The sequence below is a fragment of the Ursus americanus genome, chromosome 15 (assembly GCF_024610735.1).
Source record: "Ursus americanus isolate L20-20 chromosome 15, mUrsAme1.1.p, whole genome shotgun sequence".
NCBI classification, from domain to species: domain Eukaryota; kingdom Metazoa; phylum Chordata; class Mammalia; order Carnivora; family Ursidae; genus Ursus; species Ursus americanus.
Window position 1 is genome coordinate 27,017,986 of NC_142141.1, and position 21,886 is coordinate 27,039,871.

The 21,886-nt window shown below is 40.8% G+C and overlaps 1 protein-coding gene across 4 annotated transcripts in view; it reads left to right on the forward strand.

Annotated features, from left to right (window-relative positions):
• Window positions 1-17,020, forward strand: part of ARL15 (ARF like GTPase 15) — a 415,307-nt gene extending 398,287 nt beyond the window's left edge. For 2 of the 4 annotated variants that reach the window (XM_087867899.1, XM_045815342.2), the window contains one exon: window positions 10,829-13,566. In XM_087867899.1, coding sequence (XP_087724025.1) covers window positions 10,829-10,981 — 153 coding nt within the window. In that variant the 3' untranslated portion in view covers window positions 10,982-13,566. Of the gene's footprint in view, window positions 1-10,828; window positions 13,567-14,006 lie in introns of those variants that run through there. The other 2 variants (XM_045815344.2, XM_045815343.2) reach the window with 2 other exon arrangements.
• The last annotated feature ends 4,866 nt before the right edge of the window (window positions 17,021-21,886 follow it).

The following is a 21,886-nucleotide window of genomic DNA, read 5'->3' on the forward strand; positions in this document are numbered from 1 at the left end:
TGTGTCAGCTAACATCAAGTTACCTCAAATATTTTAGAAAAGTAAGTCTTTGGGGGATGAAAGCTGATCACTGTGAGGCAAATGTTGAGTTTGAAAACTACCAGGCTCCAGGTCACCTTGCTCTCGTGCCACTTTGCAGAATCACAGGCTGTGGTGAAAACCAGTGCAGTTCCGTAACACAAATGCGTATATCCACAGCACTGGCAGGTCCTCGGAGCCCATCTGCCAATCCCAAGCTAAGCAGTTAGCAAGGCAAAGGAGGAATAATCTGAGTGTACTGATCCTTTTCAATGACTGAGGCAGACACGACTGTTGGTAATTGCTGGGGTTTCTTCCCCAATACCTCTTAACCACAAAAAGTATGGAATTCAGATCTTCAGCCTGTGCCTTACGATACCAAGATATCTACCCACCCTCCCACCCAGCCAGCCATTTCAATGTGCACAGTTAATGAGTATTAAGTTTAAAAAGATAACCTTAAAAGAATCAATTTCATGGTGAATGCATCTAGTTAAGCAAGCCATTTAAACAGCATTTTACTCGTGTGTAGCAGACCATTTTATAAGTTACTGATAGCTTTACAAGCCTGTGTTTCAGACAAGCTAATTGGTTGTCTCTGATGTGTTTGGGGCTTTCACTCATTAACTCTCCTTCCTGTCTAGTACATACTTGACTAGCTCTCATACAGATAGGTAGAACTGTTTAAACAGCCATATTCTATTGCCAGGAAAAAGTTTTTCATAGATAAATTTCTTCCTACTTACAATGTTTGCTTTTTTGAAATAAATGTAAATCATAACCCGGTATTACCGCAAACGTGGAAGGTGCAGAATCAAGTGTAACACCCGAAAAGTGCTGGTACCAAAAACAAATGCCCTTTTGAAGGAGTGGAATAGAATTGATTACAGAAGGGAAAGAGAGGAGTGCAAAAGAAAATGATACACTGTCGAAACCTGGCTGCCTCTGTAATTAATGACTATGTTATAGATGTTCTTGAAAAGTCTGAGGCCTGCACCTGCATGCAAAGACAAGTGTACCGATGCTTCTCTTTTTGCATATGTCAGTGCTTTCCATTCTCTGAGATAAGAATTAGATGCTTTGTTTGGACACAGATTAAAGGAATAGCTCAAAACATATGTGTCCTTTGGGTCTTGAGATTTCTGGAGTGGGTCTATTTTCCATGAGGGGTTGCTTACTTTTCTGTTTGCAAAACAATTCATTGCAGCTGCCTGTAGGCATATGTATAATAGAGTTTAAACCAATTAGACCTACGGTTTTGAAACTGTTCATGAAATCCCACCTCCTGCAGGAAACCTTGGCCTGCTTAATTAAAAGGAGTGGCAACTTCTCTCCAATGTTCAGTTTCCTTCCTTTACTAACATTTTAATCTGAGATGAAACATAGTACATACTTTGTTGCCCTTTTCATTATAGTTTCAGCTCTTTACATTTGTTTAAAAATAGTAAGGATCCTCTTTATGTCTGGCATTATACTGGGTACATCAGAGAATACAAAAGGATTTTTTCCATTCTATGCCTTCCAGGAACTGCTGAGGTCTCTTACACGTGAAAAAATTAAGAATAATTATCCAAATCTCTGAATTTCCTCAAGTGAAACGAGGATATACTCATAAATCTAAGTGAAAAGAGTTCACCCCAGACTTGTGAAGATGCTTCATTCCCATTGAGTCTTGATATCCCAACTCATTAATTTAAATGATGATTATAAAGCCTGTTTGAAGGAGAAAGTAGTGGCTCGTGTAATTGAATTGATAATAGCCAAAAAGTGGAAACAGCCTAAATGTCCAGCAACTGATGAACATGGATGAACAAAATGTGGTATGTCCATACGATGGAATATCATTTGGCCATAAAAAGAAGTACTCATACATGCCGCAACATGGATGAACCTTGAAAACTTAATGCTAAGTGAAAAAAACAGACACTGAAGGCCATGTATTATATAATTCCATTTATATGAAATGTCCAGAATAGGCAAATCCTTAAAGACGGAAAGTAAATTAGTGAGTGCCAAGGGCTGGAGGAAAAGGCAAATGGGGAGTGACTGCTAATGGACGGGGAGTTTCTTTTTCTAGTGGTGAAAATGTCCTGAAGTTTGATAGCTGTGATGATTGCGGGTGTCCATGAATATACTAAAAATCACTAATTTGTACACTTTTAAAAGGGTGAATTTTACAGTCTGCAAAGTATAGCTCAATAAATGAAAAATAAATGTTGTAGAGCCGAATGAAAAGATGTTGAAGTGTGTGCTAGAGAAATGTAAAAGCCAAACAAGTGATAAAGGAAATTCTTTAGAATCTTAGGAGGGGTTGTCTGCTTCTGAGAGTGGACCCATCAAATAGGTGACAGTAACTTACATCCAGGAGCAAACAATCCCCTTTGAAGGCCAGGAGGTTCTTTTTGTTTGGCAACTATTTTTATTAAGAACCTAACTTGACAATGAGTGACCCCCAAAATTTTGCCCTGGACATCTGTAGCTCCAATCACATTTCAGTTAAAAACTGTTTGAAAAGCAACTGAAGTTCAATGAGGTGAGAACCACACATGAAACGATAACCCATTTCATTTGGGATGCAAAGTTGTCTCCTTAATGGGAAAGTCCTTTAAACCCTGGAAAATTTAACATTAAGAGTATAAAAATGATAAAATAACAAATCTGCAATATTAATACTTTCGTTTCAAGTATTTATTAAATTTAGGTCAACCTGGTACGTTCACTTTGTAATTATAATTTAAGATATAAATTATTTTAGAATTGGCCTCCTATATGGAAAGGTATTGGGGCGCCTGGGTGGCTCAGTCACTTAAGCACCCAACTCTTGTTTCAGCCCAGGTCCTGATCTCATGCGGGCCCCACATGACCAGCAGGGAGGCTGCTTGAGATTCTCTCCCTCTGCCCCTCCCCCCACTCTAACACACTCTGACTCTCTCTCTCTAAAATAAATAGATCTTTTAAAAAAAAAAAAAAAGTATGAGAATCTAGTTAAGCCTGTAAATAGTATTATAAAGTACCAGAGCTTCAGAGGCGCCTGGTGGCACAGTCAGTGAGCATTGGACTCTTGGTTTCAGTTCATGATCTCAGGGTTGTGAGAGCATCGGGCTCCGTGCTCAGCGCAGAGTCTGCTTGAGATTCTCTCTCCCTCTCCCTCCGCCCCTCCCACTCCCATTCATGCATGCTCTCCTCTCTCCCTCTCAAATAAATAAGTCTTAAAAAATAAAAAAAGAAGAAATACCAGAACTTGAGAGTCATTGAATTTATAAGTTTAATTGAAGAAATGCTTAAGAATTCTCGCTGGGGGATAAAAAAAAGACTTCTTAACTACTTGAGGATATTTTGATTATTACACTCTAAATGCTGAAAAAGAAGATTGAATATATTAAATTTATAAATGGAGTTTTGAAATGTATAAAAGTGACTAATTAAACTAAGTTTATAAAAGGACCTAAACTGTATCCAATATCCTGAATGTGTTGTTAAAACTTACCAGATCTACAGACAGAATGGTAAGAGTTTTAAATTGAATATAATAGCTGCAGGAAAAACTGGGTTTTAGACATTGTATATTTAGTAAATTGTACGTTCCTTTTTAAACTGCAAAGTAACAATAACTAGTATTGCTCTGCACTAAGAGCCATGCTTAAGGACACCAAAAGCCTTAAGCAGACAGGCCATGGATCCTGTGCCTTGGCTATTTCTTGGTGGTGTTAGGAAGTCTCCACTTAAAAGAAACCCAGGCTGAACACAGAGGGGTAAAAATATGGCTTTATGACCCTTCCGCCTGCTAGACTGCAATCCCAAGCCTCTGAAATTATAAGTGGAGCCTGGCCAGGTTGGAAAAGCCAACTCCTCTGGCTCCCTACAGTATGAGTGGGGACGAGCTGGTCTAGCAAGTGAGGCCAGCCCCCCAAGTCCCCTCCCGGGCACTGCTTGTACCCCTGCTGGACAAAGCCAGAAGCTGCAAACAGCATTAGCCAGAGATTGGCAAAATTTTTTTATTTTTTATTTTTTTTGTAAAGGTCCAAACAGTCAATATTCTAGGCTTTGTGGAACATACTGTCTCTGTGGCAGTTACTCAACTTTGCCGTTGTAGCGTGAAAGCAGCCATAGACAAGTGAGTAAGCATGGCTATGTTCCAATAAAACTTTATTTTCCTGGGTGCTGGAAGGTAACCAACAGTGGCTACTGTGATTAAGGTCCCTTCTACTTTTAAAGTTTCTTCTACATTAAGACTTCCCCTAGAGATGACAGGAGGATGTCAGCTGGGTGTAAAAGTATGAGTATTTGTAGGCTGATTCTTTCCACTTGTGGATGGAGGCACCTTCGGTCGGACCAAGAAGTTGGGGCAAAGGCCTGCATGGGGGAATCACTGCAGGTTCTGAGGGCCAGGTGGAATCCCGGGAGTAGAGGAGATGCTCTGCAGGAATACTGGGTATCTTCTATTGGCCCGCCTCCATACCTAATTTCTCCCTCTCACAGTGGTTGTCTGATAAGCAAGCTTTTGGGATAGGAGAACAAAACAAACCTTACAGGCATATCAAAAAGAGAAAATAGATGTAATTTGTTCTGTAATTCTAGGTTAGCAGATGAAGCAAAAAACAGGAATGCTTTTCAGATTCTAGCTCCTACCACCAAAGCAATGGGATCACTTTATTCAGCTCTTCTGGAACACACTGACTTCTCCTATGCAGTGGAAGATGGGGTTTCTGTATAATTATTGTCACAACATACAACATTGTCCACACATCAGACATTACTGATTGGACAAGAAGACTTCTATTAAGGGCGAGGCTCAATCACCGGTCATAACCTGCAGGCATTTGTCTGGTTTTTAATTATTCCAAGGTCAGGCAGGCTGCACTTTGCTTAAGAAAGAAGCGATCTTACCATAACTGCACTTTTATATTACCCCTAACATTCTTGAAATCAATCATCCATTATAGATCTGCACTCCCAAAGTAATAGTGTGGTATTGGTTACGATCAAGGTGTTGTTTTCTGGTTCCTTTTCGTACTCAGTAAAAAGTGAGCAAAATCTGTTCTGTGTCGTAATATCTTTGGGACTATGGCAAATTGGTTTTACTTGTATTATTTATTTCTGCCTTTAATGATATATTTAGTACCTTTCTAAGGATTTCAAAATCCTGCAAGAAGCACAATGAAAAGGGGAACAGCTGGTGCTGCTTTCTCTAGACTAACCTTTCTTTGAACGAGCTGCCAAGAATGCACTCGGAAGAATCTTAATGATGCCCTGCCACTTTATCTCCAGACCCCATCCTGGGGCCATGGCGTGGGCAAAGTTCTCTCTGCCTTGGTGAAGGCTACCAAGTTAAGTCTGCTCCGTCTTCTGCAGTTAAGACCACAAAACTGGAGGCCCCTTGGCACACTCACATGTGAGATGTACATATTGGGCATGCCGGTGAGTGCTTGACAACCGACTCTCAAGAAAGAAGAAAGTCTTGGTTTGTTGCACTTGCATATTTCCATGGTGTAAATAATTCAGACCCTGGCCAGTTTCTTGACTCACAGAATTTGATGTCTTTGTGCCTGGAAGGTGGAAAGAGAAGGGGCACGATCAGCATTTCCATACAAATGTCCCCCCCGTGTAACATGGGCCTACAACAGGTGAATCTGCTCTAGTGAATGAACTAAGGAGCTCAGGTGAAGATGAGGCAAGTTCTCCCTTTTTGACAGTCATGGACAATATCCTACAAAATTTCACTCGTCAGTCAGCTCTCTTAACATCATTAATCGGAGCCCTAGAGTACGTTTATCATCTAGACCATCCTGCTAACCAACGAGTTCAAAACCCGTATGAACCGGTCTCAAAAAACAGAATTCATATAGTTACTTGAAAAATAACAGGCATGCGATGGACATGTTGTAGATTTAAAATGACAAGAAAGCCACAGTGGCTCCACTGGGTCGGAGAGCTACTGAGTCATGGTCTCTTGCATCGTGCTCTTGCTTGCCTGTCAGATCCTCTGCCTGTCACATCCACAGCTGTAGCTCTCTTTGCTGGCTCTCTGTGTTTTGCTTGTGTTCCTCATCCAGTGTCCCTGTTGTCTTGTCTTACCTGCTGATTGATCACTGTCAGTTTGAAGGAGCTGAAGTTGTCAGCCAGGACTCCTTCATGAGACTCATTCCTTTTCCAGAGATGAAAAAAGAATGTGCCTTTATTTCAAAAGTGTCTTTGAACAGTCTTCTACCAAGGTACTTCTTTTTCAGTTTGACTGACATTATTTTAATACTCCTCTCTCTCTCTCTGTTTGAATCCATTGCTTTTCTTCCAGTTGAAGTATAACCAGGGGCTATAAATGAGTGAAAAAGCCTTTAGTAAACTGCGCAGTATTAAACCGTCTTCTGTGGTCACTAAAAAGCCGGGGCCGAGGGAGCTTGTAATCTTATAATACAGATGATGAGGACAGCCCCCTCTCTGGGCTCTTGTCTCTGTCTTTTGTTTTACCGTATTTGGCTCTAATTGGTGGAACCCCATACATGGGCAGGTGGAGCGCTGGCACAGGACACACTCGCCAGTTGCGTTCAGGAAAGTGGTGGTTGAATGAATGAAGTTGTGGAAACCAACTTTCAGAGCTCCTTGTACTGATCTTCACCCTACCGTAACCCACCGCAACCACCCTCAAGTTAAGAGGGGTCCATTATAACTTGCTAGTTTTTTTCCCCAGAGGGAGTATGTGTTGGTGGGTAGGTGGGGAGCTAGAGAAGTACGGGCAGAAAGGATAGCCAGCTTCTGTCTCCAGTGGTGAATGTATGAGAAAGCAAGCTGAACCACGCCAGACAGGGCGAGAGATACCCACATCAGTACCACGCCAGGTGGCACTCTGGACATGGGAGGGGGTGAGGCATTTTTAGTTACAGCTGTGACCGGTTGGCATCGAGTTCACTAGAACTAGGGGCGACATATTGTAATGCACAGCACAGTCCCAAGCAGTAAAGATTTGTCCCACCCCCTAACCCCCTTTTTAATGTCTTACTACACACTCATGTGGGTCAAAGCACGGTTTATAAAAGTGTCTGAGCTTAGAACTTAACTCTATGTCACGTGAAAACACTAAGTCATCCCTTTTGGACTGTTCTCTCCCCTGCTCCCCAGAGTATTTAAGGGAAAATGAGGCCAACTCAGGGCACACACTACGTACATGCTTTAATAACAAAAATGGGAAAAACAAGCAGTTATTGTTATAAATAAAATGAGATTTGCAGGCCTTTAAAAGGGAAGACCTATTACTGCAGTTCAGAAACTATTTCCATGACTTCCAGAAATTTAGTCACAATAGGTCTGCAAGAATTAAAATTTTTGCTTGTGAAGTGAGGGCAAGATAGGGAAATTGGTATCATTGCATAACCCCATTAGAGGTCCTGCAAGTAGGAAAGGATGATTATTTCTCTACGCAAACATAAAGGACATCTCCTACCCGATTTCACAGCTGCCACAAACGTGAGCAGCGAAGCGATGGTGCCGAGCTGTCTGTTCTATGAGGACTCTACAGTGAATGTGATGTGGGAATCAACAGAATGCAGTCACGCACGTCACTCCACAGTGGCATGAGTGAAGGAGGGCTCTGATGACATAGCTAAAATAGGTTGGCTACTTACGGTGGCTTTGTTTTCCTATCTCTAGGGTGGACACATGGCCACTAAAAATGCGCACTCTCTGTGGCTAACCCGAAAATAGCCAGCTGACTGCAGGTTGCCAGGCAGCTGGATTCTGATGTCATTGCCCCGAGTGCCATCTCTAGAAGCCAGTGTGAAGCAGTCACCTCCTCCTCATTCCTGCAGCTTCCAGTGAAGCATAATATTTAAGCGGCCGACTAAGTATTCGAAACATATGATTTATGTTGGTCAAACTTAAACGCCTTATTCTTTAAAAGTATACATCAACATTATGAAAGGACAAAAGAAAAAAAAAAGACATGGCAGACAAGTCAAATGTGACTGTAATTCATATCTTAATACTCTTGGTTTCGGCTCAGGTCTGGTCTTGGGGCCGTGGGATCAAGCCCCACGTGGGGCTTCACACTAGGCACAGAGTCTACTTGTGATTCTCTCTCCCCCTCCCCCCACAATTTCTCATGTGCTCACACACTCTCTCAAATAAATATATATTAAAGAAAACTAAATGAAAATGTTCACCTAACAGGAAAAGTTCAAGTCAGAGCATGAGGTCTCCATCTTCCCCTCTCTTGTATTATCCGCTTTGTTTTTAGAAACCTGAGACTCTGGGTAGTGAAAAGCTGTGTTCCAGCAGCAGTCACTCACTGTGCTTGAAACTCACTGACATGCCAGACTAGTTCTACAGTTAATATTATAAATGTAGCTGGGGTGGAATCATTTGGATACCAGTTGGGGGAGTATGGCAGGGTGAGTGAGGTACCCACGGGGGTTACAGATCCAAAAATCTCAGGTTACGCGGCCATATTTGTCAGCTTAACACCATTAGGCTCCTTTATCTGGTGACCACCCTGTAATGGAACCTTCCATTTCCTCCTCATGTTTCATATTCAGCAGGAACAACTTCTGAAACTACCTTCAGACATCTTTATTATCTTCCAAGCATCTTTACGCAATAGTCTATATTTTCAGTTGCCTAGAAACCAACCTAATGAATACCTAAGTCCTTTCTGGTTTTCTGTGTCTGGTTCGTATTGCAGAATATCACAAATTCTGTTCTGTGATTACTTAAATCTAACATAGTTTCCAAATTAGCCGTTAACATGCCGCCAGAATCAATTCTGTGAATTTTTAAGCAAACCATTTGAAGGAGTATTGTTTGTAACATGCACTTACTGTGTTATGTTAGTCTTTTTCTTTATTCTAATATCATTGAATTTCTTCCCACCAGTCTTCTTTCAGTTATTGGCAAGACTTAAAATGATGTGAGGTTATGAAATGGGGCAAGGGTACAACTTCCTTCATGTACCAGATCTTGGATGTTCCATGCCATCCCCTCTTGATGAGAGGCATTATTGATCAAATACTGGATTCTATTATAGTGCAGTCTGAAGCCCTACTTTGTGGGAGAAGCAAGGAGCCCGACGTCTCTGGTTCTATACTCTTCAGAGCAGCTAGCTCCTCCTTCAAGCTGTAGCCTTAAAGCCGGTCCCCACCTGACCCCCCTGCAACTCTTCTCTCCCCCTGCTGGCTGCTGGCCTCCCTCGGTCTGCTGACTGGCAAGCCCCCGCCCTCGGTGGGGCAGAGCTGGTCTAGGGCTGGTTGTTGCACAAGCAATTTCAGATTCTCTTGGAAGTGAGTTGTTTTCAGTGCTCTAAAGAAAAGAAACGAAAAGAAGGGAGTTTACATTTTCTATAAGGAAGAATCCTCTTAACAACATGATTTATAAAATACCTTGGGCAAACACTGTTCTGAAGTTGTGTACCCATTTTCTGATCGGAAATGAGATTTTCATTACTTTTCAGAATTAAAATTAATGAGAGTCCTTCCATCTTCACAGGGCTTTTTTTTTTTTAAGTGCAGTATTTATTACTAGTTTGCAGACATTTACAGAAGGACTTCAGAGACACACTCAAACTATAGAATGTTAGTGTAATTGTGGTTCCTAAATTAGCACGAAACCTTAGTATTTCTTACATATACCTTCTTGCTCCCATGGGGAAAAAGTACACATAGTTTAAAACCACTTTTGGATGATGTACTTCTGCTATAGTCTGGTCCTCACGATGATAGAGGCATTTGGAATGGCGTGTGGTTGAGACACTTTTTTTTTTTCCTGGGTCTCGAGTACTGACTAAGGTAAGACCTTGGAATTTGCCCTGGGGATTTAATGAAATCTGTTGACCAAGAATGTCTTTGAACAATGATTCTTCTGGTGTTGCTACTCACTGTACTTTACGTTCGTAAAACCTCCCTGGGCTGTACATACAGTGTTCTGTTCCTGTGCGATGTAGTGTGGGCAGGACCGTCACTGTACGAGCTTTGTGTTTTATCAGATACTTCTGGAAGACGTAACAATTTGATGTTTCTTCACAGTCTGGAGTTGGTAATCCTGGACACTATTAGTATCCTAGCCACTCTGCTAAGAATGACTTGTGACTGGTTTTTAAGATAGCAACTTCTCTACTCACGTACCAGTTAAAAGGTTGTGATTTTTACCTCCCTGAAAATTCAGGACTAGGAGAAAGAGAAAAAAAAAAAAAGTGGGAGGCTTTATGTTTGTATGTATATGTATATGGTTTAAATATGCAAACACACACACATACTCAGGTTCTATCCTCTTTCCTAAAATTGCTTTCCCAGGTCTCAAAAATAGAGACTAGAAATTGAAGGGAGAGAGAGAGAAAAGATTATGTAAATTGTAAGTTGTTGGGAGTTTTTGTCGTGTATGTGTTTGGTAGTCAGAATCACTCTGAGTCATTGATGGAGCGCACACTGTGGGTTGTCACCAACCGCGTGGGTTAGCAAGGGGATGTGGCGAAAGCTGCTCTGCTGGTAGTTTTGATTGAATTGAATCTTTCTGGTGCCTGCAGGGCACTCTGCCCTGTGGGGTAGTGAATGTGATTCTTTCTTACACTCCATCGGACCTCCCATGCTGATACGTGTATGGGTGACACGGCTTGCAAGCAGGTCACTCACCCCTAAAGAAAACAGTCCTGGGTCACAACATATAACCCACATTATCACAGCAGCTGTGGATGGAGTTCTAGAAAGTCCTCGGCATCCCAGTTCACACACGTTCTCCTTGAAATCCTGCCAACTTCATCGCTGGCAAACGTTTGGAATTAGAAAGGTTCTGATATAACTAATAACATATTTATCTTCTCCCCCTCCTTAAGGTCAAAAAATATTTTGAACTTGAACCACTTGCACGTGGGAAACGCTGGATTCTGCAGCCCTGCTCGCTGGAAGACGTGGATGCACTGAAAGACAGCTTCTCTCAGCTGATAAATTTGTTAGAAGAAAAAGACCATGAAGCTGTAAGAATGTGAAATCTGGCACAGAACACGGGTTCCCAAAGGCCTTGAACCTATCATGTTAGTTTCTCATTTTAATTTTATTTTGGTATCAAGACTTTAATGGCTTCAGTGTCTCTTTTCCTCTAGTTATCTCAGACTCTCATCTCTCTATTAAAGTGAATATTCTGTAAATCAGGTGAATTATCATCGGCATTAACGTCAAGTACACACTACTGAGAGAGAATTTATTCTCTGTTTACCACTAATTACCTTCGCCGCATGTCTCTTCCTTCTGTTGTTCTAAGCAGCTCTTCTATACTCTGTGCTAAAATGGATGGAGTTCGCGGCTCACAGAAATCAAATCCCTTATGAAGGACTCAGGGAGACTCAGAATCTTGACTCATTTTCCCTGGGTTTGGGGGTGGAGCGTTATGTGACTGGGGCTCCTCATTTTATGTCTGTTGTTTCCAAGATCTCTTGGGGGTTTTATTTTATTTTGTCATATTTTATTCTTGAGTTTTTTGTATACAGGCCTTATAGATTATGAGAGAAAAATGAGCAACAAAAACTTCAATGAATCACCTTATCAGAGAGGAAGATCCTGCCGAGATAAAATTCACGTGAAGAACTTAAAGCCAAGATGCATAATTTCCTTGGTTCCATCTGAAGTCTCACTTCCCTCTCGTAAGAGCAAAAACTCCGTTTTTGAGACAAGAGAGAATTTAGGCATAATGCATGCATGCATCACTGGTGACGATTTCATCGAGTCCTCAAATATTTTTTTAATGGAAAGATTCCCCTGCATAAAGTCAAGCTGCAACATGACAGAGGCATCTTTTTCTAAAAATCTTCAAGTGTCTGATTGAAAGAGAGAAAATAATTTTGAAAATAATAGATAAAAAATTTTTAAAACAGCCAAATGAAGTATAGTTTATACTGGCGAGGGTTTAAGCTGGCATGGATTTAACAAAGAAAACAAAGACAGAATCATCTGTATATTCATTCATTAAGTGCTAATTGAGTTTAACGGAGTCACTGATTGTCTCCAACGAGTAATTAAAGGTCTATCAGTATTCCTATTATAAACCTCTATTTTCAGGGGTTTCAGTGTGCCCTTAAAAAATGTGCTGGGGCTGCAGCAAATCGTTTTAGGGCCTAGATTCAGTCTTTGGAACTCTCTTATTTTTTTTTTTCATTTAATTTAAATGATAAAATTATGTAGAGATAAATGCACAGTTTTACTAAGGTTTGGCACCTTTGACCTTTTCTAAATCAAGAATAATCTATGGATATTGAAGTTTATGGATGTAATACTCTTTGGCACATTTTGTAGACTTTTGACCACTTCAAACACAAAATGGCCAAATGATAGAAAACTGCTCCTTTCACCTGAGCAATAAAAACATGTTTGTAATTTTTAGGTAGCACAGACTGGTTCTCAAACACCACAGACTCGCACTGTATTACACGGTGATGTAATACCTTGTAATTCTCCAGAAGATATACACCATTCAGATGCAGCTTTTGTGGTTGAATCTTGTAGGTGGATTTTAATGAAATCATTACCTTTGAAACATCGACCACTTCTTTAAGCTTTTTTTTTTTTCCCATGGAATGGATCCAAAAAGATTCATATTCAATCTTGTCTACAGCGTCCTTGAATATTTTTTCACTGTGTAATCCGTGAGCAGCACAAAACTTTTATTCCGATGACCAGTTACACCATCCCTGCTTTCATTTTCGTTCTGTTGTGCTCATCTTCTGTGAAAAATAAATGATTATTAGGCGTTGCTTTCTCTGCAAGTTCATTAAATGTAGAATGTTGTCTTTTTAAGATACTGTGGCTGAGTGCTCCGAAGCCATCTGTTAAATGACTTCCCGTTGTCTGTGTGTGTGTTCATGTGTACGCCAGTGATGGGCTTCTTCTCAGACCCACGACTGTCTGCAGTGTCTCAGCCGTCAGAATGAAAACATTATCAATCAGTACCCAACAACAGCTGTTTTTGACAAGTTTCTGTCTGACGCCTAATGCTTTACAACTGTCAATAAGGCTCCTTCTTTGTCTGGCAGTTCGGAGCTCGCCGTCTTGCTGCTTCCGAGCGGCATCCTGTCCTTGTAACCCTAGAATTGGCCATGTTTTGGAAATCCACTTGGGGGGGTGGGGAGGGGGTTTGGACGGGCGAGTGTGGGTGGGTGGTGGGTGGGTGGCGTGTGTGGACGTCTACTGCTACTTCCCTGTAAAGTGCCACAGGTGTCTTAGTTTGCATATTCAAATATTATCTAGCAAAAACAGTCTGTTATGTATTTCTTCACTTAGCTTCTTGTTATATTTATGGAAGTTACCCGGTTTTGTACCTTCTTAGCTCAAGCAGTTGCCTTTTTGTAATGGCAATTAATTTATATGACAAAACTTTGTATCTACTGTAGTTTATAGTATCAGTTGCTAATTAACTGCCATATTGCCCTGTCTTTCTATTAAAAAAAAAAATCTTGTATCTATACTTAGAGGGTAACAGATTCATGTGGACAATTGCCAGACCAGAAGAACTTGTATTGTCCGTGATTTATATATTGATTTCCACTATCTTCAAATGAAAATAAACGCTGAGTAGAATTGATGTTTTCAGACTGACTCCTTTCAAGCTTTAGCATTTGGGAGTCCCAGATTTTTGTTTACATTTGTGTTGCCTGTTTAAGTCTTCAAAATAAGTTCTGCTGCTCTTGGGTCAAAACAAATGATTAATTCACATTTCCTTTGAAGCCATTGTGAAAACCTTAAAAGACAAAAAAAAAAAAAAAAGCAAGTGTCTTTTCCAGTTGGTTTGTCTTCAAGCTGCGATTTACTTTCATTGGAGCTGTTCCTTCAGAATGAGTGAGCAGAGTCGGGGTGTTAATGTAAAGTGTCGCCTTTCAGTCAAAGCATCATCTTATAATATTTGCTGTAAAAGCAATGTTCTAAGAGTGGCTGGTGCGACGAACTGTTTTCCTTCCGTGGTAATGGATGCCCTAAGGAAAGAAAGATTTTTAAGTGACTCGAGGAAATGCTGTATATTTGCAGGTCCATCCTTAAGAACGAGAGTGTTCTGTAAAAGAGAAAGAGAGTGAAAAAAGATAGAAAGAGAAAGAAGAAGAAAGAAGAGAAAGAAAAAGAAAAAAATTACATGATAGAAGATGAAAAATTCAAATCCCAGCTCTCGTTTGGTCCCAAATGCAGCATTATCCTGACACATCATTTGACTACACAGAAAGCTCGCAACACTTCACTTCTAAGCCGGGATCCAACCTGCATTCCTAGTTTTATTTCCAAGGTAGGCAATTAGTAGTTATCAAGTTCCTCAGCATCTCAGACCTATCCAGGCAAATGTGGACAGAACTGTACGATTTTTAAGCAAATGGGTTTGCCTAACGTCCAGATGGAATATTCAGACTCAAGTGGAAATCTCATATTCATGCCTGGCTTCATCTTCTTTATAATTTTAGAGTGCATTTTCATTAACCTTCTGACCTAATGGTGCAAACAGAAAGGGGAAAGTATGTGGAGGGGGACGGGGGAAGTGGGAGTTTCCCTTTGGGAGCCCTCATTTTCATTGAATTTGGGAGGGAGGATCTGTCTTTGTTATGCAGAAACTTTAGGAGAATATAGATTCCCTGCCTTGCTTTTTCCCTGGCCTGCGCTCTGGAGATCTGAAGTCCATGCTGTGAAATGCATTATCACATCATGTTGGGAATTCCTGGCTCCCAAGGGTTCACAACTTTTGGTCACCACTGACTCAGCATGATTAAATGATTTGCATCTTAGGGTTAAATGTTTTCCAGCTCAGATGCATGAAGTGACTGATGAGCCAAAGTTTTGGCACCCTACCCCACCCCCCTCACACTGATTTAGGAACATGAAAAGGATCCCGTGTAAGACCCAGAAGCCTCAGATGGGATATCAGTTTCTCCTCCCCTTCCCCATTCTCTTTAAATTAAAACCTAAACAAGAAACTGGCCTTCCACCTACTGTTTCATCGAAGCTGGAGATTCTGACCTCTCATCCTAGGGGTTCATCTGTTCGTGACAAACTCTTCATGAAGTGACTTTTTGTGAAACCAAAGAATTTAAAAGGCACTAAGAAGAACCCCTCCAACATAGGCCTTGTCTCACATCCTTCTTTCCTTACAGAATGAAGTAAAAAGTGCATGATTTTTCGGTCGGATTTTCTTTATACTCTCATCTTGCCTTCCATCTCTGCTCTCTCCACATGCTCTAGTCACTGGATGCTGGTTTAGAAAGGCCACGTCTGGTGTTCTTGGGCTTAGCTTGCCCCCACCCTTTCCTGGTCCCCTCTGGTCCTCGGATCAAATGGGAGTTGCCAATGGGTACTCTATATGAATAACTACTTTTTACAAGGAAATAGTTCAGGCTTGGTGGTTTAAAGCAACCTCGCTTGCCATATATAGTGTTATGAGGTCGCTGGTACACTGTTTGGAGAATAAGGAAGGGGACTCCTCCTCGATTTTGTGCCTTCAGCCTGGCTTAGGACCCAGTGTGTGACTCCTGACACTGTGCTGCCAAGACAGACACTTTCCACATCCGAGGACCAACTTGAGAACAGCCATCACATCACACGTAGAGGATCTTCTGCAAACTACAAAGAATGTTTAATTCCTTTTTTCCCTTTTCTTGTTTAAAAGTCTCTCCCTCTGATTCTGATTCTCTTAAAATATTCTACCCAGATATTTCAGCCCAGTTCTTTCTCCATGGAGGTCAGTTGGCAGGGTCGTGCCCAGAGAGGAAAGCCTGGCTCAAAGGCATGGGGACAGGGCACACACTGACAATGAAAATAAGCCTTCAGTAGGCTCCCTTATGTTCCTATTTCCTCGTGGGATATTCCTCGTGGGAGGTGGGCAAGATGGTCATCGCAAAAAAGCCTCAGATCACTTACATCCCAGGCAACCCTTCCTTGTAGGTGTGAAATTCAGCCTAAAATGCCACAACCTTCTCTGACAAGTGATTCATTGAGACAAAGGCTGGAGCTCCAGCATCAAACAGATGTCAGACAAAACACCAAATGCCTATAAATGATTGCTCTGCAAGCAATGGAATGACTGGAAGGCCTGGCCTGATGATGTACTCCATGTCTGGACAAGCTTACAGAAGACATAGGTGGTGGGGAGGGGGCAGGGGAGCTGTTTCTAAATGGAGTCTGTGAACAAAGCTGTTTCTGGAGACAAGTGAAACCACGATTCTCACCTGAGAGGCTCACGTTGAAAAGGATTTCTGGCTGGTCTGTGCATAATACATGTAAAGGTCAATTAGAAAAATGCATGTCAAGGGCACCCTGAAGCCCAGACTGGTCTGATATGATGTTAAATCAGTAGACATATAAATATCAGAGTAAATTAAAAATGAGAAGATTTGGTTGGAACGGAAACTGCTCAGCAAAAGGCAGAGACAGGAATGCAAACAGTAAGTCTGGCTGTCATTCTCTATAATCTGGAGCAAGTCAGGCTCGGCTCTGGACCTTCTCCAGTTGTTTTACAACTTTCTAGACATGGGGTGTATCAACCCAACGCTTTTATTAAGCAGCTTCGACAGGATTTTCAGATGACAGCTTGTCAAGAGTCAACTTACCGTTGTCCTTTTTACAGGTTTTATGTCGCATTTGGAACTTTTGGTTTCAGTAATTTTAAGGGGTTTCTTCTATTCATTAATGTGGCATGTTTTCATGGAACACTTAGTGTGTACCAGGATTGTGTTAGATGCTTGGGACACAGGAGTAAATAGGACAGACTCGCGGCCCCTGCCTCTGTAGGACTTTAATTCCTGGAACATTTGTTACATTGGATTATTTCTATGACCCTAGAGAATTTTTGTACTGGGGCTCGGGGTGGGGGTGGATTTGGTTATGTTAAAATTCCACTGTGAATCTCTAGATTTTAAAATATTTTTTCTTGGTCCTAATTCTTGGTTTTCAGCCCTATTAATTTAAAACTGTCTTTTAATGCGATTTAGTTTCTTTTGAGACCATTAATAAAACTAGAAATCTAAACAACAGAAAAGGCTTATGCCTCTTTTTAGCATGTTTCTAAATAGAACTCTCTACAGCTATCACCTTTTATTCTGTTGTGTTTTTGTTTTGTGTTTTGGGGGGGGTTGTTTTTTGTTTATTGTTTTTTGTTTTTACTGTGGCAACAATGAAGCATGTGTCTAGCACGCAAAAGTGCTTCCAAAGTGCAAAACCAAATTCTGTCAATCACCTACTGTTCTTTTCATCTTCTCTGTACTCAAAGGGCTTTGCCTCCTTCTCTGGGAGTAGCTTGGTCTCATCTTTCTGTCTGTTGATCTGACAAATGATCTATATTTGAAACGTTGAATTTTGAGTCTCTAACAGCAACATTCTAATTCCGTGGCAGTCTCTTGTGATTTATTCCACCAAACAGGGAAGGCTGCTGTGTAAAAAGCCACACCACAATTCACATGCCCAGACAGAGGCAGTAACCTGTAAGTGTAAGCTATATAACCCCCTGGATTTTTTTTTTTTTTCTTTTTTTTTTACCTAGTCAGAGCTGTGAGTTTCAACTGGGTTTCAGGAGACTGCTTTATTTTCCCCTCATTGAAGGTGGGAAACTTGGAGAGACCCCCTTAAGCCCATTATCTATTCCAGGACAGTATTTGGGCATAGTTGTTTTTTTTAGCAGAAGTGAATGCATTTTAGGTTTTAGAACACTATTGCAAAATTCAAACCAACACCATTCTCATTTCCTGAACACCTCAAATCAGTAGTCTTCCCTCCTCATCAGCCCCAAGGCCCTAATAGATGTGCTTCTCAGAGAACCACAACATAGCCCTCTATAGTTTACTGGCCTGGGCTCCAGTAGGATCACAAAATAAACTGAAACAACCCTGACTACTTCCATTCAGTTTGTTAATTTCAAGTCATCCCGAATTTTTAAGTAAAGTAGAAGGATCCAATGAGAAGTCACATAATACCAGGGATTAATTGTGTGGTTTATACTTTGAAGATCTGCCCCTAATGAAATAATGGATCCGGGCAATGATCATCAGCATCTACTAACATCGCAAAGAGAGAAGCAAGCAGGCACTATATGCTTCCTGACAAAAGTGCACAATATCGCCTATGAAGTGTTCTTGCCAAAAATAAAAATGAACCTGAGTCTGATCAAGCCTCTAGATCTAAGTACCGATTTGCAGAAAATATAGGAATAGAGCTGTATGTAGATGACGTGCGATGATGCAGTAATTAAGCTCCAGATAATGGGAAACTCGACAAATGAGGTTTTTTTTTTTTTAAGGATTTATTTATTTTGGAGAGCATGAGTGGGAAGGACAGAGGGAGAGGGAGGGAGAAGCTCAAGCAGACTCCACGCCTAGTGCAGAGCCCCATGTAGGGCTTGATCTCAACCCTGAGATCACGACCTGAGCCAAAACCAAGAGTCAGACACTTACCTGACTGCACCACTCAGGAGCCCCCGAGCTGGGTTCTTCAATGGCAGGAGGGAAAGAAGAAGTAGAGTGAGGAAGCCTACAGAGTACAAAAAAAGTCTAAAGAGCTCTGCAGAACTCCGGGCTGGCTCAGCTGGTGGAGAATGCAACTCTTGATCTCGGGGTTGTGAGTGCAAGCCCCACGATGGGCATATTTACAAAAAAAAAAAAAAAAAAAGTCTTAAGAGTTCTATCAAATAACCGCAGAATGTGGACCTTATTTGTATTCTGATTCAAACTACCGATGGAAAGATTCAAATTTGAGAGAACTGGAGAAACCTAAGCACTTACTGAACATTTTATGAATTAATTAACCATTGATTACTAGGCTCCTTTATCCTAGGTGTGATCATGGAATTGTGGTTGTGTATTTTTTAAAGGAGCCCTTATCTGTTGGTGACACAAAGGTATTTATGGATGAGATATGATGCCTGAGATTTAGTTCAAAATAATCTCTTAGGTAGAGAAAGGAACAGAAGTACTTGGGGATGTCGATGAAACAAGATGGGCCACCTGTGACAACTGTGAAGACCAGTGATGGTGACATGGAGGTTCACAATAACTTGTGGTCTGCCTGTGTATGTATAACAGAAATTTTCCCCAAGAAAAAGGTTTTGAAAGAGAGAATGAAGGAAAAGAAAAAGTGAAGAGGGGAAAAAAAAAAAAAAAGCCACGGAATAGGAGATATCTGCATGACAAACCAAGTCTGTTGCCAGAGTATATTCAGAGCTGCTCAAGTCAGTAAAAAAGAGAAAAGCAATCAACTGAATGGGAAAATTAGCAAGAGCCTTGAGCAGGCACTTCAACAAGGAAGATCATATCCAAGCGGCCAGTAACTTTATTAATGGTGCACATAACTAGTGAGGGGCTACCATGAGGTAGCACTAGACACTCACTGGAATAGCTGAAGTTACAGACAATGCCAAGAAGAAGAAATAAAAGTCTGGCATATTCATCACCACTAAAGATCTGTGTCCTAATTCCAAGAAGGAGGTGTGTCGCACGATGACTGATCCCACCATTTTGGAGGCAACCAGAACTGGTTTAGAGCTTGGCTCCACTCTTTGCTAGTCACGTGATGCTGGACAAATCATTTAACTGTGTTTTAGTTTCTCATCCACAGTGGAGACAATACACCAACTTCCAAGGGTTACCAAGAGGGTTTAAAAAAATCATGCGTGTAAACTGCTTCTCACACTCCACACACAGGAAACATGCAATTAAGGGGGACAACGATGATTCCAGTAATGTTCGAAGCAACTTTCCTTCTGCATTTCTTAGGTAGAAAGCTCTCTTAGAGCTCAGGCAGGTCGAAAGGCACAAATGGTGAGGTTTTATGACCAATGAAGTTACATAATGACTAGGACAACATCAGTCTGGGAAGCCAGTCCTCACCTGGGCATGGAGCCTTTCTAGACCTGATAACACAGCTCCTGTGACCTCCATAGTGTGTGTCTTCTGTCATTCAACTGTCCATCCATTTATGTATTCATTCAACAAACATTGAATATATATTATGTGCAAGGCATCAGGCTAAATAAGAGAAAGTGAAAAGCCAATTAAAAATATAACCTGATAAAGTGCTCAAGACTAAATATTTGCCATTTAATTAATTTTGTTTATTTCTAAGGAAGTCACTCATTCTTTCTAGTACTTTCCATGTCCTCATATCTTATAAATCACAGAAAGGCAGTGCTTATGACTTCTGTTGCCTTTTTAAATCTTTAAAGCACTTAACACAGGATATTTCATGACTATTGCTGACTGGCTTACAACTTCAAGTTGGAAACATGGGTTTCAAGCCTAACAACATCTTTTTCATAGGGCCGGGAGTTCTTGAAGATGAGCTTTGTCACCAAGGATTATAAAAGTGATTCACATTCATTGCGGAAAATGCAAAAATTATATAAAGGAGAAAATAGAAAACAACTGTAATCCTAAGAAGAATCATGTTAATTATGATATCTATCCTTTTAATCTCATTTCATTTGTGATTTTACAGAACTGGGGTCATACTATGCACACTGTTTTGTTTTGTTTTGTTTTTTGAGATTTTATTTATTTGAAAGAACGAGAGAGAACACACGACCGGGGAAAGGGCAGAGGGAAAGGGAGAAGCACACTCCTTGCTGTGCAGGGATTTCCCCACGTGGGGCTCCTTGGTCCCAGGACCCTGAGATCATAACCTGAGCCAAAGAAGACGCTTAACCGCCACCCAGGCACCCCAGGCGCACTGTTTTAGAACATGCTTTTATTATTACTAATATATTAGCATTTTTCTGTGTTGTTGGATTTCTTCCTAAAACATGATTTTTAATGTCTGCCCAGGGCATATCTAACTTGTTCTCTGTTGTTTATTTGGCTTTCTGTTTTAAATGTCTTTGTGGAAGAATCTTTGTGTGCATTTCTTGGTGATTTCCATAGAACAAATACTAACATAGAATTACAGGGTTCGAAGTGGAATTATAGGGTCAAAAGGCATAAACACTTTTAAGGTTTTTAAAACATATTCTCCACTTGCCCTCCCAAGCTGTACCAATTCACAGCTCCCACCAATGACTAGAGGCCAGTTCCTATCTGCCCATTACCTCATGAACCCAGGCTATTGAATGATTTCAATCTATCCTGATTTAATAGTTAGAAGATGAAATCTTGTTTCGATTTGCTTGCGTGACAACTTGCATTGTAGCTTGACTTTAAACAAAGAGAACAGCTTTGGTCAATCATCTTCTACAGAAGTGGAAGAAGTGACCATATTTAATTCTATGAGCTAAATTGTGTAACTCAAGCACTTCCCATTTGCTTCTTACATGGTGTTGACCACAGGGTAGATACACAATGTATATGACACAGTTGACCCTTGAATAACACAGAGGTTAGTGGCACCAACCCCTTCGCAGTCAAAAATTCATGACTCCCCAGGTTTTGGCTCCCCCAAAACTTAACTACTGATAGCCTAGTGTTGGCTGGAACCCTTACCCATAACAGAAGCTTTTATATGTTATATGTATTACATTTTGTATGATATATGTATTATAAACTCTATCCTTACAATAAAATAAGCTAGAGAATGTTATAAAAATCATATAGAAAAGAAAATATATTTACAGTACTGTATTAAAAAAAAAAACCACATATAAGTGGACCTTCACTGTTCAAACCCATGTCTTTCAAGGGTCAACCATGTATCTTTCTGTGGGGAGGAAAGATTTATAAATAAACACCGTTCACTTGTGATGAGTCCACTGTGTAGACAGTAAGTGTGAAATGAGGGGAAGTAGGAAAGACATAGTTGAGGCACCAAGGAGGCAAGGATCATATGTGCTCCTCCTCTCTTGCCCAGAAGGAAAGAATGAAAATACAAGTGGAAAGGTAAGCTGAGCTCAGATTGGGGAGGGCCTCGAATGCCAAGACAAAGAACTTGGATGAATCCAGTGTTCAATGAGAAGC